The sequence below is a fragment of the Leptonotus elevatus genome, chromosome 10, assembly GCF_054856555.1.
Source record: "Leptonotus elevatus isolate MCC_2025b chromosome 10, RoL_Lele_1.0, whole genome shotgun sequence".
Taxonomy (NCBI): Eukaryota; Metazoa; Chordata; class Actinopteri; order Syngnathiformes; family Syngnathidae; genus Leptonotus; species Leptonotus elevatus.
The window spans coordinates 23,397,026-23,414,198 of record NC_141248.1 but is presented as its reverse complement, the minus strand read 5'-3'; the positions used below and the strand labels follow the sequence as shown (position 1 = coordinate 23,414,198).

The following is a 17,173-nucleotide window of genomic DNA, read 5'->3' as shown; positions in this document are numbered from 1 at the left end:
GAAAACAATGTCGAACAAGAATTACTGAAAGCTTGAATTGGATTTCGCAAAGGACAAGAAAGCCTGTCAGGACATTAGGACATGCCTTGCTCAAGGGCAGCCGTGGAAGTCAAAGAAAGCCAGCCATCAGCTTCTTAAGGCCACCATGCAGTAGGATGGTGAGATTCAATTAAAAAGTGCGTCCTGTCCTTGGGCTCTCAGCCTCTGAGCCACACTCTTATTTCATTTGTGCTTTTTGAAAGCGCGTTGCCACCCTGCCTGTGAGTTGACTGATGATTGTGCAAGTGTGTTAACGTTCGGACTCGGTCGTACTTAATAGTAGAGTGGTGGGGGTGGGGTGGGGTGGCCTTGAGTCATGTGACTTAAGTCACGGGACTATTGGGTAAAACTGATGAAAAACTCGACTTTGACTTGGTATTTATGAGGTGCAACTTGACGTACACTTGAACTCCACTGCATGATTTGACAAATCGTAATTTTCATTAGTGTACTGTTTTTTGTTTTTAAAAAACTTTTATTTTTCATGTGTGCGGTTTGAGGAGTTCTGCGAGTGATGGATGTGAAGGAGAATTTTGTATTCGATGCGTAAATGTATGGGAAGCCAGTGCAAAGTGCGTAGAATGGGGGTGGGGTGATGTGCTCATATTTTCACACTCACATCAGGATCCGGGCAACGCTGTTTTGTACATATTGAAGCCTTTGTAGGCTTTTGCCACGGTGAGAAGACGCATTACCAACCTATATATGTCACTATAAAATAGGTTGACCAATGGTCGTCTTTTGGGAGGACCTACCATTTTCTTACGTCCTGTTCGGCGTCCGTTTTTTAAAATAAATTCATGAAAATGTCCGGTTGGCATTGCGTGACTAATAAAAGGTGAAGTACACTGTGTAACTACGACTGGTACCACAATTTCAAGGCTGGGGCAATGGTCGTCTTTTTTTTGGGGGAATATGGTCACCCTACTATAAAACCCACAAAGACAGGTAAGCTAGGTTAACAACACGGTTAACTAACCAATAGCTGGTTGAACGTGAACTATTCTTCGTGTCAGTTATGTGCTTAATTTAAACACAATACACCAAACGGACAAAGCAAAAAGTAGAGACACAGCAACTAACATCATCTTTCACTGTAAAACCCACAAAGACAGGTAAGCTAGATTTAGCTAACTGATAGCTGGTGAAACAATAACTACTCGTCATGTCGGTTATGCGTTTAATTCCACAGAAAAAATGGAGATTGTTTTTGGAACCATTTATTAACTGTGATTGTAAATGTGTTAAGCCCGTATCCCAATGAGGGTCGAACATTTGCGATGCTAAAATGTTAATTTCATGTCAGGGTATGTTGAAAGTCGCAGTGTTTCCTAAACGTTCTCTAAACAGTCTCAATGGTTTGCTAAACAGTCTTAATGGACTTTCTTGTTACAAGGAATGAACAATGAAGACCATATAGACTGTTTAAAAAAACTGTTTTGAAAACGTTTAGGAAATGCTGCGACACTGAACAAACGCAGACGAACCCTGACGTGAAATCAATACTATTAGCATTGCAAACGTTTATCCCTCCATGTAACACGGGCTTTAGCACAGGTGACTTGTGCTAGTATAAACACTGAGCTTGAGGTCAAAGTGGCTAACGTGCGAATATATGTTGTGAAAGAACAAGACTCTGTAGGACTTGATTTATGACTTGCTTAACCCACGTAATGACGTGACACGACTTTAATTTAGTAGGGACTTGATGTGGCTTGCTTGATTTTTGCCACAGAGTTGCAATCAAAACTAGAAGGTTAAGACTTGAGACACACCGTCTTACACGAACTGAACATCCTATCTATCACTCCAAGGCTGACCAGTTCTACTTCTTTCAACGCTGAAATGCTTTAAATGTGCAGCATGAGTGACGCAGAAGACAAGCGGTGTCTCGCTTCACCCTTGCTGAATTTTGACATTCAGAGTGGCCATTTTCTCCCCGCCGCCCTCCCTTGTTTCCTGCCAGCGCTCGTGACCCGCACTAGCGTCAAACTTCGCGCGCTGAATGCATAAACGGCGACGGACCAAAGTACTCGCCGATCCCCTCTCCGCGTTACCACGACAACTTGCTGCGTCTGAGACCCTTCGTTAAAATGCCAGCCGAGTCCTGGCTGCTTATTAAAGACACAATGGAGCATTTCCTTGATGAATACAAACAGGCATTTTGTAAAGAGGGATGCAGAGGTGTAAGAATAACACGAAGACACAGCTTGGAATTGCATGTATATACCAGTTTATCCCGTATGGCATTTACATGTAAAACAATGATTTCACTGCGCGCAGGCTTTTACGCAAATTAGAATAAACAAGATAAACTGCTATTTGGAAGATTGCTTTTTTTTGGCATGGTATTAAATGAGGAGGATTTGGTGGGGGAGCGTGCTTTATATTGGCGCAGCAGCGCAGGTGTCCACTTTGTTTCACAAGGCAAACGAGTAACGCGTCCGAGCAGAAGAGACAAGTTCTGACACGGCCCGATTGTATTTGTGTCTGCAACCGATTTGCCAAATTAGACGGCCGCCTGACGTTATCTACTCCGCCACCAGTTACTCGTTTGTATTCCAGGCTTTTGTGCAGGCGTTGAAATGTGAAAAGCAATAACGTTTAGCTAACAGGCTCTCATTTATCTCCCTGATAGTATTGTTAAAAGAAAGCTTTGTATTTATTATGCTGTTTTTACACAAGTGATACTTTGCTGAGTTTGTTCACTGATTTCAGTGAAAGTCTATTAATGTCAAATATGAAGTGCTCCAGGAGGAGCGTGTTATTTGTCATTTTACAGTAACTGGGATCAAATGTATAAGTATAGATGCTGTGGGTGTGGTTAGTGGAGCTGACTGGCAGTTATTTGACATGATTGGCTGAGAAAAGCCCCCACCCTGCGCTCCCCCCACTCTTCCTCACATCTCCAACCGACCTTCAAGTGACGGCGTGGATATTCATGAATCGCTGATTCACCCCGCAGTCGATGATGACAAGATGTTTTTGAAATGCACTTACCAAGAATCCAGATGGCTGACTTGTTTCTGCATGACTGACAGGAGGGATGCAATTGCAGCTTTATTCCCATAGAAGCCACCCAGATATGTCAAAATGATACTTTGTGTGTCATCGAAACAGAAATCAATGAATAATAAACATACACGATGAAACCGTTAAGGTAGGACATAATCCACCCAAGTGAAATCTGTTTTGAAAGCATCTCCAGCGTTATAGAAATTTAACAGGACAGCCTGCTACATGTGATCTAATAATTGTTTGGTGATGCAGCATGCGGTTGGTTGTCCAAGGTTATTCCGTTATTACGGCTAAGGCTTTTGCAATACGAGATGCTTTTTTGGACAATTATTCGAAAAAACGAGTTTATTGCCACTCCCGTTTTCAAAATCAGCATAAAAAAACTGAAACACTTTGTGTATTTAAAACAACTGCATAGCTTGCTTTTTAGTCCGCTAGCTTAATGGTTATACTAAATAACATCTACAATATGTAGTGCTGATATAACCCTTTACACAATGGATTTAGCACAAGCGATCCAGTAAACACTCGTTGATAGGCAATAAATCAGTACTCAGAGTGATATTATTTATCCTCTGAAGAACAAATAAACATATTGATTTTTTTTTGTTTTTACTTTTTGTCATTTATTTACTTGTTTTGTCATTATCAAACTAAATAGAACAAAGAAAATTGCATGTTGTGTATTTAAAACAACTTTGCCTTAAAGTCAGCTAGTTTAATGCTAACACATAACGCCATAAACGGGCTAGCAATTAGCATAGGTGTCTCCGTATTAATGACCCTTTAAACAATGAATATTTGATCACAAATAGTGGAGGATTACTTGTAGAGAGATATCACAATCGTACTCACAGGCATATTTTCTTTATCCTCTGCAAAGAAAGAGTCATATTACTGCTGTTTGCTGAAAGGTTTTGCGCGCCTCCTTGCATATCTGTATGGCTACATTATACTGCCCCCAGGTGGCCAAGGCAAGTGACAGAAGTAGCAGCACAATGACTATTGCATTCAAACATTCTAAGATACTAAGTTGTCGGGACGGGCTCGGTTATGACCATTCTGGAGTCTTACGGCTTTGAAGTATGCGTCCACTTACTGCAGGAAGCGCCATCTTTTTGAATGAGTGTCACCAAAAAAAGCGTCAGAAATCCAAAGAAAAATGCAAAACCGAGCCTAGAGTAAATCCTTTCATGATAGTTTCACGTTTAGAATTCAGTCGACGTTTTAAGAAGCTTTCCTCGCAACAGTGTCGCTCTTTGCGTCTTGTGTTGGCGTCTCCCGCCTCCCCTGCCCTGATTATATAAGTCTTTACAACTCTCTGGAGGAAACACACACACGAGCTAACGACGCATTTATCCTCCTCGCATCGGCGTTCCCGGACAGCTCGTGGATTCATGTCTTATCTTCCCCCGGATACCGTGGCCGTGAAATGTCTACGGCTCGGATTCTCCCGAGGCCGCTTCCGTGAACCTCGACTTCTAGTCTCACCTCGTTTGTGTGTGCGTGTGTGTGTGTACGTGGTGTTTTTTATGCTTTCAGAGATCAAAGACTAATCTGGTGTCCTTAATGGATTCTGATTTATGCTGAATAATTATCTGGGATTTTATGGATTGTAGCGTTACTTGGGGTCCTCATAGTTGTGAAACTGGCAGACCGTCAAATCAATTCTAATTTGGATTGGATCCAAATGCATACCCAATCATGCATATGTTTCTAAATTTGGTCATTAAAATGCATGCATCAATGTATCCTAATACATGTACTGGGCGACTCTGAGTGTCTATATATACATATACTGTATCAAATCTAAAACATTTCAAAAAGAAATCCAAAGGGATAAAAGAAGCCCCAAGTTGTCTTGTGGCCTGGTGTGTGTTGCAGTGACGGACCTTTGGCTCCATGTTGTGTTTGTGCGGCACTTGTCGTCAATGACACAATACGCCTGAAGCCCTTCAGGGTGAGTAGTTGCTGATTGTGGTGGCAGTGGATTGAAAGAGGCGCTCGCCAGCACTCCCTGTGTCTCGTGCTTGTCATTAAATGCTGTAAATCACACTGATTGGGCTGGGAAACACGGCAGCTCGTGCTGCTTCCGCGTTTTGCCCGTCTGCGAGCGCTTGAATGTGCGCCGCTGGAACGCTCACACGTCAAAGCTTTACAATCACGCTAGTACATATTTGGTGGGTCTTTGTGCTCGATCCAAACATTAACTGACAAGTGTCATTTCACAGCTCGGTGAGGAGGTTATCGTCTCCGCGGGCAAAAACAAAACCAATGCATTTTTCTGACTTGGTGGCTTCATTTTTGTTAAGAATCTGGGATGCAGCTTCCGCAAGTAGTTGCCACTCAAACAATTATGTGGAACTCTGTATATGAGTGTGGGTTGAGCGTCAAACCGATTTACCCGATGTTGCACGCATGTGTGTGTACATAACAATGACTGCTGATGACAAACGGACACTTTTATGTTCCTCTCAGGTTGTAACAATGCTGATCATAAATCACCGCGGACCGCAGCAAGCGACACGTTTGGGTGGCGGTCCGTCGGCGGACGTCTTTTGTTTGCCCCCCGTGCGCCTCAGCAAATTGCTATTATTAATGGTACAAAGAGGAGCGTGGGACCCTCATTAGACACTGTTGTTCCTCCACATGAAAACAAGTCAGAGGCCTGCGAGCGACTAATATGTGCCAATTAAACACTTCACACTCTTTGTTGACCATTCCACACCTGCAAATGGATTTAGGCTGACGATAAGTGGATTTTTCTTTGTGTCTTTAGCTACAATAATATTAAACTAAATTGCTATTTCAATGTTGTTGCAACTTTTGCCTTGTCACATTTGGGGCCGTCAAAATAAGTCACTCGCAAGATTTGTTTGGCAGTTTTTACAGCTGATGCTATTCCTGTCTAAACTTGCCCTTCGAACCTTTTGCCATCTGCAAGGATGACAACAACAGACACAACATCGCAATGCACAACCAGTGCAAATTGTGTTTCAATGCTGTTGCTTAAACGCTGTCCTCTTCAAAACAAATCTCACCCTTGTTCATGCTTTAATTGCAAGGAAAACTGATGGGAAAGCATGACCTTTGGTGCAGTTTCCGTTTCACAGACACACACACACACACACACGACACAGTGGCCCATTTTAGCCCGGGCATAACGCGAGACACGGCCGGTTTGGGACGAACGTAGCAATTACAGCGCGTGAAATTCATGATGTGACCGCGATTGGCTTGCGTGGGAGCGGCGAGCTCGCCTGCGACTCCTCTAGACGTGAAGCGCCCTGACGAGTGCATCACCCATGCAATTTGCTCTTTTGAAAATTCCGCATCCTTTCCTGCACCGTTTCCTCTACTGGCAAACGACATCCCCCTCCCCCACCCCTATGTCGCACCAGACTGCCCATAATGCCTTTCTTCACCAACATGAGTGAACCACTAGACTTTTAAAATATTGTACCCTAGCATTTACACTCATATATCCCAACAAGACCTGCACTGAAAATGTTGCCTTTACAAGGATAATTCTGCCAGATTTCGACTAACGCTGTTAGAAAGTTATTCATTTTGCAATATATTTATGTCTGTGCAGTGATAATTTCATCGCCCAAAAAATGTCATCATATTTTTCGTCACAAATTATTTTTCACATGAAAATGAAGCGAAAACTAAAATAGAATCCATTCACTGAGAATATGGCGATAACAAATATTGACTGACAATTTTCGTCAATGACTAAAACGAAAACAACACAGTGACGAAATTTGTGGTAACATTAGAGGAGTGGGCTTAGCACAAAGTCCTGGGTGGCAATTTTCCAAGTTAGGAGACTTTTCATGGAAAATTAATTCATGTGGATTAGGGGCAACATCCAGTATGAGCTGAGTGATTAGCAGAGGTCAGTTACAGGGTAAGAGTTCAAATCTCGCTTCCTCTGTCCTTCCCGTTCTTCGGTGGATTTTCTCCAGGTACTTCACCTTCCTTCCAAATTCCAAAAACTATTTAAAATGATGATCTTCAAGACATGCCCTCATCATGCATTTCACCTTTTCTCCCATCGCAACCAGACAAACGTTGACGAGTCCAGACTGTGGCTATATGTCAAGTGTTGGGGATTTTCTCAAAGCGGAGGATAAGCTAAGGTTTAGCCATTCAACTTGACTCTGGAGACAAGAGCCCTCAACGCCGCTGATTTAATTAACATCCTTTAATGAGCACATTAAGGATGCGCTGATGTGACAGACACGCTGCTGCTGATCTACAGTACGTTCATGCGTGGCTTTTGGCACCGGGTTGTATTTTGTCTTTGCCTTGTTCTCGATTACCTTAGCTGGAATATAAAGCTGAGCAATTGTACTACAGTTCGCTGTGACAAGCAACTAAAATAACTTCCACACAGTATCAGGTTGAAGGCATACAATCAAGATTGCCTGCCTGCCTTCGTTTCCACGGAAACTTAAGGACGGATTGTCTCGTGACTGAACAGTCAAATCACGGTTTATACTGTCTGTCCACCGTTGAAGTGTCCTTGGGCAGGACACTAAAAACTAAATGGCCTCCAGGTGCTATGAACATATTTTTAAGATTATAATGCCATGACATCTACCACACATGTCAGCAGAGCGCCAAACAGGCCTGCCTGCGCCTCAATCAAATCCACCAAAACCTGCTCCGCAAGTTAGACCTGGTTTTAGCTAATCTTAAATCTTAAATCTGAAGATGTTAATAATGTCTCACAGTTATTATCAATAATGGTTTAAAAAGGTAGGTAACTGATAAATATCCGTAGCATCAGTATACGATGCTTTATTTCTATAAATGTCTGCAATTGTTTAAATTTTTGATCCCTTCTACAACTTTCCTGGGAAATCACAATGTCTGATATAGAGTCTGTTTGGTGTGCACTACAAACCATGACAGTATTCATCTGGAAACAAGCAAACAACGAGTGGTCACCAGTCATTCCCAGAGCAATCGAACAGGAATTGATCTCATGCCAGCTGCACCAAAGTCGACTTTGTAAGCCGTTAAACGACTAGCGGTGCTTCTCGACATGTTTACTCGCCAAAAGGCAAGCTGTCCATTCTTTACACCCCGCAGAAACTTTATACACACCAGTAAACACAGGAATAGTGTCATTCGTATCCAACAATTAGCCCATTATGAAGGATGACTCGAGACGTCTTTGCGCGCAGGTGGCCAACTTGCCATTTGCGCGGCACAAATTGGTTTTTACCAGATGGGACGGAATCTCAGTCATTAGCCGCCTCTTTTTCTGCTTTACACACTTTAAATCCGTGAACACCTTGTGGCGGCACGACTATTTTTGTTCAAGTTCCACATTAAAGTGCGTTTCTCTTTTCTTCCTGCTTGTGTGCCTCGGCAGGATATTTGACCGTCACCATCGAGCCGCTGCCTCCTGTGGTGGTGGGTGAGACTGTGACCCTCAAGTGCAACTTCAAGACGGATGGGAGGCTCCGGGAAATCGTTTGGTATCGGGTGAGTCATTTAACCTAAAATTGCCTACATCCTCCGATTTCAGCTTCTCAATAGTAATTATTCTCTGATTTCCGTATTTCTTCAAGAAATCGGACTGATTATCCTTTGTGTTTAATTAAAATTAGACATTTGCAAACATCGGCTTTTACTTGGGAAAACAATCACCAAACCAGTTCCTGAATTACTTTCAAAAAGGTTGGTCAGTACTTTATTAACCCCTCTTGTGTCATATTGCTTAATTGTTGTTTAGTTGCTTTTTTTTTTAAATCGCTAACCAATCCCTCTCGTGTCATATTGCTTAATTGTTGCTTATTTGCTGTTTTTTTATATCGCAAAACAATACCGAATAAACAACAATAATTGGTTAATAAACGCCCCACACAAAAACATGAGTGTGATTCCCAAGTTCGCAGAGAAGGCATATCCCTCTTTGACAAAAATAGTAGCGCTACTAATACTAAGTTAGCGTTAGCATTGTAAACAAGCCGATGTTAGCATAGCTGGAGTGTTACTATAACGCGAAATGTTGCTAGTTTTATTTTTTTATTTTTTTTTCAGTGGACAATCAAAATAAAAAAAGGTGATAAACTTACTTGGAGAGCAGACATTTTGCTACTTCTGCATCGTGTCTGAATCCTCTTAGCTGCCTCCAACTCTGCAAGGCAACTCCTGTGTTCACCCATTTTTGCATTTTTTTTAATTTCCTAAAGTGGACAGACACTATTGTGCCTACTATTGCGCAATACATGTTTTAAACCTTAATCTGGCACTGGTTAGTGCTCTCAGGTGCGGTCATTATTTGCAAATCAAATTCAAGGCCCAAGATGAGGACACAAATTGATGTTTTTTTTCACAAATCAGGTAATACTGGCAGTTTTACAAAAATGTGACGAAAAGTGAATTCATAGAAGAATGCAAACTCACCCCTTTAAGTCCAGAGTGTGAGGGCTTTTTCCGCCCCTGAGTGAGTGAAGCATTTAATAAGAACTTTTATTGTGACACAGGAAGTGAATCTCCCGTGTGGCAGTTCGTCTGCCATGTCAAACCTCAGACTTTTACTTTGGCCAGCTGCTTGGGAGGCGTCCCTGGCTGTCGCCACCGTTGCTTAATAGTTCACAGCTGGCGATTCGACGGTTATTAAAGTCCCGAGCGGTTTACTATGCCGCGGAACTGCTGCCAGTAATTAAATTTCTGTTGGGGAGACAAAGAAGAGAAAAAAACTTAACAGCGTATGCCTGTAGGAGTTTATTTTGGGCCATAAAACCGCTGCATGAAATTAATACGCGTGTGTTGGCTGATATGTGGCGTCACATTTTTGCCTTTATGACTTCAACTGCTCAATAACAACAACACGGATTATCTTAGTCAAAACAGCAGGAGTCTTAATGAGGCTTGTGAGCACTCCCTGTGAAATAAGACGATTGTCGTCGTCATTAAAGTTAAAACTGGACTTTAATTGTTTTTTACCTTTTACTCAGAGCGGTGGTTGACTTATTTTTACACTTATGACTTCAAATACTGCCTGTACAGTTAATAAAGCCGAGCCCTGCCATGAATAGCTCCATGCAGCTTAAGGAATTGCTCCTTAATTTTGCTCAATAGCGAGTTGTGCTGGAATACTAGAATTGCTCAACTTGACATTGCAAATCATAATCACTCAATTCTATTTTCATAGAGCGCTTTAAATAGAGATAGACCGATGTTTTTTTAAATGTATTTATTTATTTATTTTTAGGTCCGATGCCGATACCAATTATTAGTAGTCAAGGACGCTGATGACCTATATTTTGAGCCAACATTCATTTTCACTAAAAGAGAAACTATTGATACAAACATTTTAAAAAATACAATCTCCAACCTTGATTTAAAAAAAAATTTTAAGCACATGTTTACTGAACAACTTTTAGGATTCGTAAAATTTTGGAGTTAAAAAAACAAAACAAAAAAATCGTTGTCAATAAACAAGTTTTAAAAATCTAACAAGTTTAGGTATCTCCCAGGGGCAGTAGCATGTCTTCAGAAGTTAAATAAAAACTTAAGGTAATAGCTCTTTATAGTTTTCCACATTAAATAAAGTTTTCTAAAACAAATCAAAATATCTGAAGTACTACAATTTTACTTATCTTAGTTTTAATTTCAAACAAAAACAGAAGGTGCAGATAGTTCTTAGGGTTAGCAGCATCTCTGAAATTTTAAACACTTTTTAAAATTTTATTAATGTATTATTGGTCACATGATTCTTTAAAATGGCCGATGCCGATATTCCGTCTATCCCTACATTAAAACAACCACCTCTATTTAAAATGCAAACAGCAGAGGCCCTAGAATTGAACCCTGTGGACGTTCCGTTATACACATGAATTCATATTGCATATAGTCGTCCGACCACATTCTTTTTTTCCTCGACACATTTAGTATGAGGGCCAAGCAATGTAGTGTGATCACCTGCAGCCACTGATGGCCAAGCAGTGTGCCATCATGAATCATGAGTCAGGTGCGTGTCTTGACCTCCGCCAAACCCCTGATATTGACTCACCAAACCCCTGGGGCTCAATCGAACCACGGGTCCAGCGAGTGCTTTTATGGTTGTTTGGCCAACATGACAAACCCTCATTCAACTCACCTGGTTGAAATCAAATATTCTGGTGTATTGTATGGGTTCCTCGTTTATATTTAGGTGAGCATTGTCACCATAGTTACAGTGACCATTTTGGTTTTGAAGGCAATAATCTGTGTTTTGGACAAAAGTCTCCCCAATTGCAATTGCTCTCGTAGCAAACAGCAATCAACCGCTGTGAAGGTACACAAAAACAATTTGGACTTGCGGCTGGAAACGACGGCACAGCTGCACGCATCCCCCCGCAACCCCCTTCAACCCTTTCATTCATCCAACGTGTTAGTCTCAGCTATTCACCCTCTGACCCCATTTTTTGAAAACACATCCTTGAAACATTTTCTCTTTTTTTTTTGCAACATGCTGCCTTTCAAAATCATCTTGTTGGAGAATACTTTGAATGGGACTTTGGGGCTTTTGACTCCCACTACTCAATGGGCCTTGTCAGCAAAAAAAAACAACCAAAAAACATGAAGCGCCTCATTCACATAAGGGGAGTCAGTGATGAGAAAACAAAGTGTCAAGTGATGTCATGTGAACTAAATGTTTGTGTTGTTGGCTAACGACCGAGAACCCTACCCCTGTGGCACAGTGTTGTAGTCACGCTATGACTGGTTTAGAGTAAGTGATACAGCACAGTTGTCCACTAACATGAAGATTGCAGGCATGATGCACCGCTCGCGACACATCTCTGGTGTGACCGTGCGTTGCCATGTGACGATGTCACCGTGTCACTATATGGCTGAGTCACAGTGACACACAAACCATTGGAGCGACGTAGCTCAGTGGTAGAGTGGTCTCGTCTCGCAACCTATAGGTAGCGAGTTCGATCCCATGCCATTGTGACCACGTCGAAATATCCTTGAGCTAACTGATGCTGCGTCATCAATCGGTAAATGAGTAGTCAAATGTAAAGTGCTGTGAGGTGGAAGAGCGCTATATAAATGAAGTATCATTTACTATGACCGTGAACCATTTTCAATTCTTATGCTTAGCAACCGTGGTTATATGGCTACAATGCATTTGCAGGTTTAGAACACAACTTGCATAGTAATACTGTGCCATAGTTGTAAAGTAACGCTGTGATATAATGGTAGCGTTGAAACAAAATCAGCAAAAAAATTAATACAAAAATGGTAATGCTGGCAAGAAGATTATACGACCCTTGTATAACATTAGTCGCCAACCTGTAAAGTAATTCTACGACACATTAGTAAAGCAGCCTCTCTGGCACAACTATGTAGCAGGGATGGGATACCAGGTCTCTCTATTGGTGCTGAAAAGCAGTAGGAGAAAGTATTTACTTTTATATTCCTACCCTTGTATACTTATTTCATTTAAAATGTATTTCAGTATTCATATCTATCGACACATAAAATTATACAAAACACAATATTCTAATTTACAATACATTATGTAAGTACGTTAGAATGTACTCACAAGTATGTTAGATCGTATTTGCAAGTATGTTCGAATTTTTGAACGTATTTGGCAAAAACGTTAAAAAATACTTGCAAATACGTTTGAATACTCGTACACGTACTCAGCAGTCCAAAATGTTTTACTAAACATTGACAGTTGCACGCTTCCGTACGTTATAAGTCAACAGAGCTAATACAGTCATAATACTGACACATCTGAGCAGGAGATCTGCCCATTAACGAGTGAACAGGAGTCCATTGCTAAGACAGTTTCTACTTTCTTTGTCTGAGGTCATTCTCGAGGGAAGTCACTCGTGTACCGTTGATGACATTCCTTTCCGCGGCGGTGTACGTAATTTCATCAGGCGACAACAAAATTGTGTCCAGCTTGTGAAGACCGCCACATTTGAAAGCTGCGTTCTCCCGAGGAATGTAAGGAGGTTGTAGCAGAAAGCGGCCCCGTCGTCTCTCGGGTGGCCTCGACTCAGCCTAACCGCTGATAAATTATAAATCAGCAGCTCAAAAACTTTCTTTTAATCTTGGCCTTTTATTTGACTAAATAGTGTTGACTTCTCATTTTACCTCTAGTTCCAACGGAAACCCGGGCTGGCACTCACCTGGGGATTACTTCTAACTAATCGAAGCTCAGCCAATCAGCACCACTTGTGCTCAGACGGAATATTTCAGCGCTGGCGGCTCCTGCATCCTGACATATTCTGTTTGAGGATTTTCAATGCTTCCAGACTGCAGTCGGAATAAGCGAGCGTGCGCGTCAAGATAAAGCTGATCGCTTTAGAGAACCTTTTAAGCCACAATTAATCAAAACGCTCTTCAACTTTATGCGCGGAACAAGAGCGATAACACAAAAGGATTTGGGTCCCTTTCATATTGAATACTTCTCCATTTTGTTCCCTGTGGTGAATGAGGTCTTTTCTGCAAAGTGAAAATTTAAGGATGTTTAAACTTGACTTGACGCTTGCCTTTTCAACAAATTGCGATTCATTTTTTACAAAATAAACTGTATGTGCATTTTTTAACCTTTGCAAAAAAACAAAACTACAAATTGTTATGATAAGCTGCCCTTATCCTCAAACTTTTGATGCCATACTCAGCCAAAAACTTATAAGCTAATTTCACATCGCCCATGTGTCTTACATACCCGATTCCAACTGGAGCTCATTTAAGAATTTTGCACATAATCTCCTGTCATGCTGGAAAAACAGCTCCGCCTTTAAACAACAACAAAGCCTTATTTTACATACGGTTTTGTACTGGACTTGCCCAAATTAAGCGTCACAGATGTCCATCGACTTTGTATATCCTCCTCCAAAGCAAATACAGTGTTCACTCGCTACTTCCTGGTTTAGTTTTGGAGGCTTCTCTTTATTGCGGAATTTCATTTATGACATTTATAACCTAGTTTCTGGTTAAGGTAAGCCATTTTATGATTAAAAAGAAAAGTTGAATGTTTTGTTGTCGTCCTCATGAGCTGCCGTGGTGCTCTAGAAGTTACATTTATTTGGCATTTAAGTATAACAACTTCTAAATACTTTGCGGAAAATCACCTATTGCAGGGTGCTTGGAACGTATCACCGGTGAAAAGTGAGGGAACACCAGGATACGTGCTCATGCAAAAATATCCAATTTCAGACAGATTTGGCTCCCCAAAAAGCCGATACATTTTTCAAAACAATAATAACACAGTGCTTGGGCCTTAATAATTCCTCTCATTTATACAGTGCTGTTGTACAGTATAGTAAAGTCGTACATTTCAACTTTTGTGGACTCACTCGCTTCCACCACAGTGCCAAAACAGATTGCAGCCATTAGTCACTTTGTAGGCGTTGGGCTCTCCAAACGCCGCGTTCGCCGTTCTTCCCTCTTGACTTATTTGCTGTGATCCCGTCAGCCCACAAACGTTACCCACGTGCGGTTATAACATCGCCGGCCAGCTGTGTTTGGACACGGGCCAGCTGCCTTAATTGCTCAGAGAACAACACAAGGATTATATTTGGAAACATTTCGACGCGCTGACCTGACTGCAAGTGTGAAGTCGACGTCAGAGCAGTGGGATGAGACACTTGATGCCCACACACGGGCTTTAGCGCATTTTCTTCTAATGCCCTCCGGCTTTCACTGAGGAGGTGGTCGGTCCTCAAATTTCCTTTTGGCCCACATTTTGACAAATCCCATCAAGGATGTTTACAGGGTCCAAGCTCAATCTAGCAGCCATGCAAATGACTTATCTGTTTGTTGTCTGCCAAGACGCATAGAAGTGTGTTACCTGAGGCCAGCGGCACGCTGGCTTATTGCCCCTTGATTTACTTTCAAATCAGTTGCAGAAGGCAATGTTGTTGTTTTGGGTGTTTTTTGTGCAATGGCCACCACACAGCACAGCAAAGAGAAAAACTAGTCAGGTTTCCATCCAATTGTTTAGAATTTTTAAAGCGAATTTACTGATAATGCACAAAACGGACAAGCGACTTATGGCCGTTTATATCTGTTCTTCTTTTGCGAATATTGAGAGGGGACTCCGCCGCTGTAGGTGGCGGTATACACCAGGAGATGTGATCCACCATTTAAAAGAAGAAGAAGACCACGAAGCGACTGTGCCGTGCGATTACGTCGTATTAGTTTTCTTTTGTAATTCTTGATAAACCGTAACGTTTCTTTGCTGTTTTCCATCTAAAATAGCATTAATATTGGCTTCTTTAATTAATTCTAAAAATATTTCAGTTTTGTCGTCCCCCCAAACATACCTTACTTTATCGTCCGACATTCATTAGGGACTTCAAATGTGCGTGTGACGTAATATCCGGTCAAAACACGTGACGTGTATCTGGTCTTGCCAGCAGTTATTTGCAAAACCTTTTTCCATAGCCAAAATTAGTATTTTCCTTTTTTCGATACGCTTTAAAATCCACCCCCTCTAAGCGTAAAAACTTTTTGGGTGAATTTTGGGCCCTTTCTGTGAATTTTTTGCGTTTAGCTATTGAGCTTTATTTATGCATTTCTTGAAAATTCGAATAGAAATAAGTGGATGGAAACCCAACTAGTGCTGATAACATAGAAATTGACATTGAAATTATAGGAAAGGTGGCATGAAAAACAAAATTCACAAATACATATTTGACATATACCTGTATAAACATTCAATATAAGTCATATAAACAAAATATGAACCGTTGTATTTATTTTTTTATTTGTTTTACTTTGGATTAAAAATCTTATATCCAAGTGGTTTATGGTGGCAGGGACTTCAACACACTTGTCGATAAGCACTTTGACAATCAGTTTTGGCGAGGAGTGAAAAAAAAAGAAAAAAAGGCTTTAAGCTTCCTTTGCCTTAAAGTACTCCAGTTCAATTTTAACACATAATGCATCTGTGAAACAATCACTGATGTATATTCTGTTCACATCTCATTAAATTGGAATAAAGCAGTTAGATGTGCAGTATAAATCCCGCTTTCGTTCCCCAGTCCAGATTTTACTTGAAATTTGAGCTTATTGGAGTTGTCCTATTTCCAAGGGGTTTGCTGTACTTTCTGATACAGGAATGTTTGTTTTTCCTTGCCCTTAATCCTGTTTCGACATTGTGGAGAGACGCAGGCGTAGGCCCACTTCGGAGCCAAGTTTCAAATCTGCAAGAAAGGGTTGCCCGGGCAACAGTCGGCTCACTCGGCGTGGAAGGCACAGCACTCTCCTGTGGCGTTGCTTTGGGTGTCCAACTTGGCACCGGTGCCTCGTCCCTGGGTAGAATTGAGTAGGAAGCATCTCCTGCACACCAAGTGAGATATGACAAAACTCTTCAAGACATATTTTTCCATCTGCTATGCATCTCTGCAGTCAAAGGATGTAGTTGAAGAATGAAAGACCAACCAGGGTAATTGGTTACCATTTATATTCATATTCACACCTGTTGCCAATTTAGAGTCTTTAGATAACCTAAAATGCATGCTATGAATGAATTTAAACCCCAAATTCCCAACTATAAGGAAGACATGCTTACCGCCAGTTTTGAGGACTAAGGTCCCTTTTTTCGTGCTTAGCGTAAGTTTAACGCAAAGCTGTGCATAATGGGTGGAGTTTTTTTCTTTATTTTTTATTTTTTTCCATGCTCTTGTCATGTTTATGAATGAAATACGGTGACATCCACCACACATGTCCGCAGAGCGCCAAATCTGTCTACCTGAGCCTCGATCAAATCCACCAACATCACGTTCACCACATCCTTTTTGCGTTTGCAAAATGAATATCTTATGTGATAGTTTTGTAGGTACTGACCTGTTCAATGACTGTTGCAGAATACACAGGGAATATATTTTTTTCAGAACAATACGAATTGTTGTATTGGCTATGCCCAATGTTTGTGCAGTAACTCTGATGGATTTTTCTCTTCTCTCAGTTTCAAAATAGTTTGCCCCACCAGACCCCACCTTCACCCCCCTCATCCTTAGCTGGAATTATGAACTTTTGTCTCATATTCACATTCTGATCTCAAATCAAAATGTCTTCAGTATACAGCAAAATCTAAAGAATGAACCTTGCCGACTGTATATATATTGTATATACTGTAATA

General features: G+C 41.2%; 1 protein-coding gene across 4 annotated transcripts in view; it reads left to right on the top strand.

Moving 5' to 3' along the window:
* The window catches only part of igsf21a (immunoglobin superfamily, member 21a), a 170,162-nt gene that overhangs the window by 52,787 nt on the left and 100,202 nt on the right, over positions 1-17,173 (top strand). For all 4 annotated transcript variants that reach the window (XM_086086562.1, XM_086086563.1, XM_086086566.1 and 1 more), the window contains exon 2: positions 8,447-8,559. In XM_086086562.1, the coding sequence (XP_085942688.1) occupies positions 8,447-8,559 (113 nt within the window). The remainder of the gene's footprint in view (positions 1-8,446; positions 8,560-17,173) is intronic.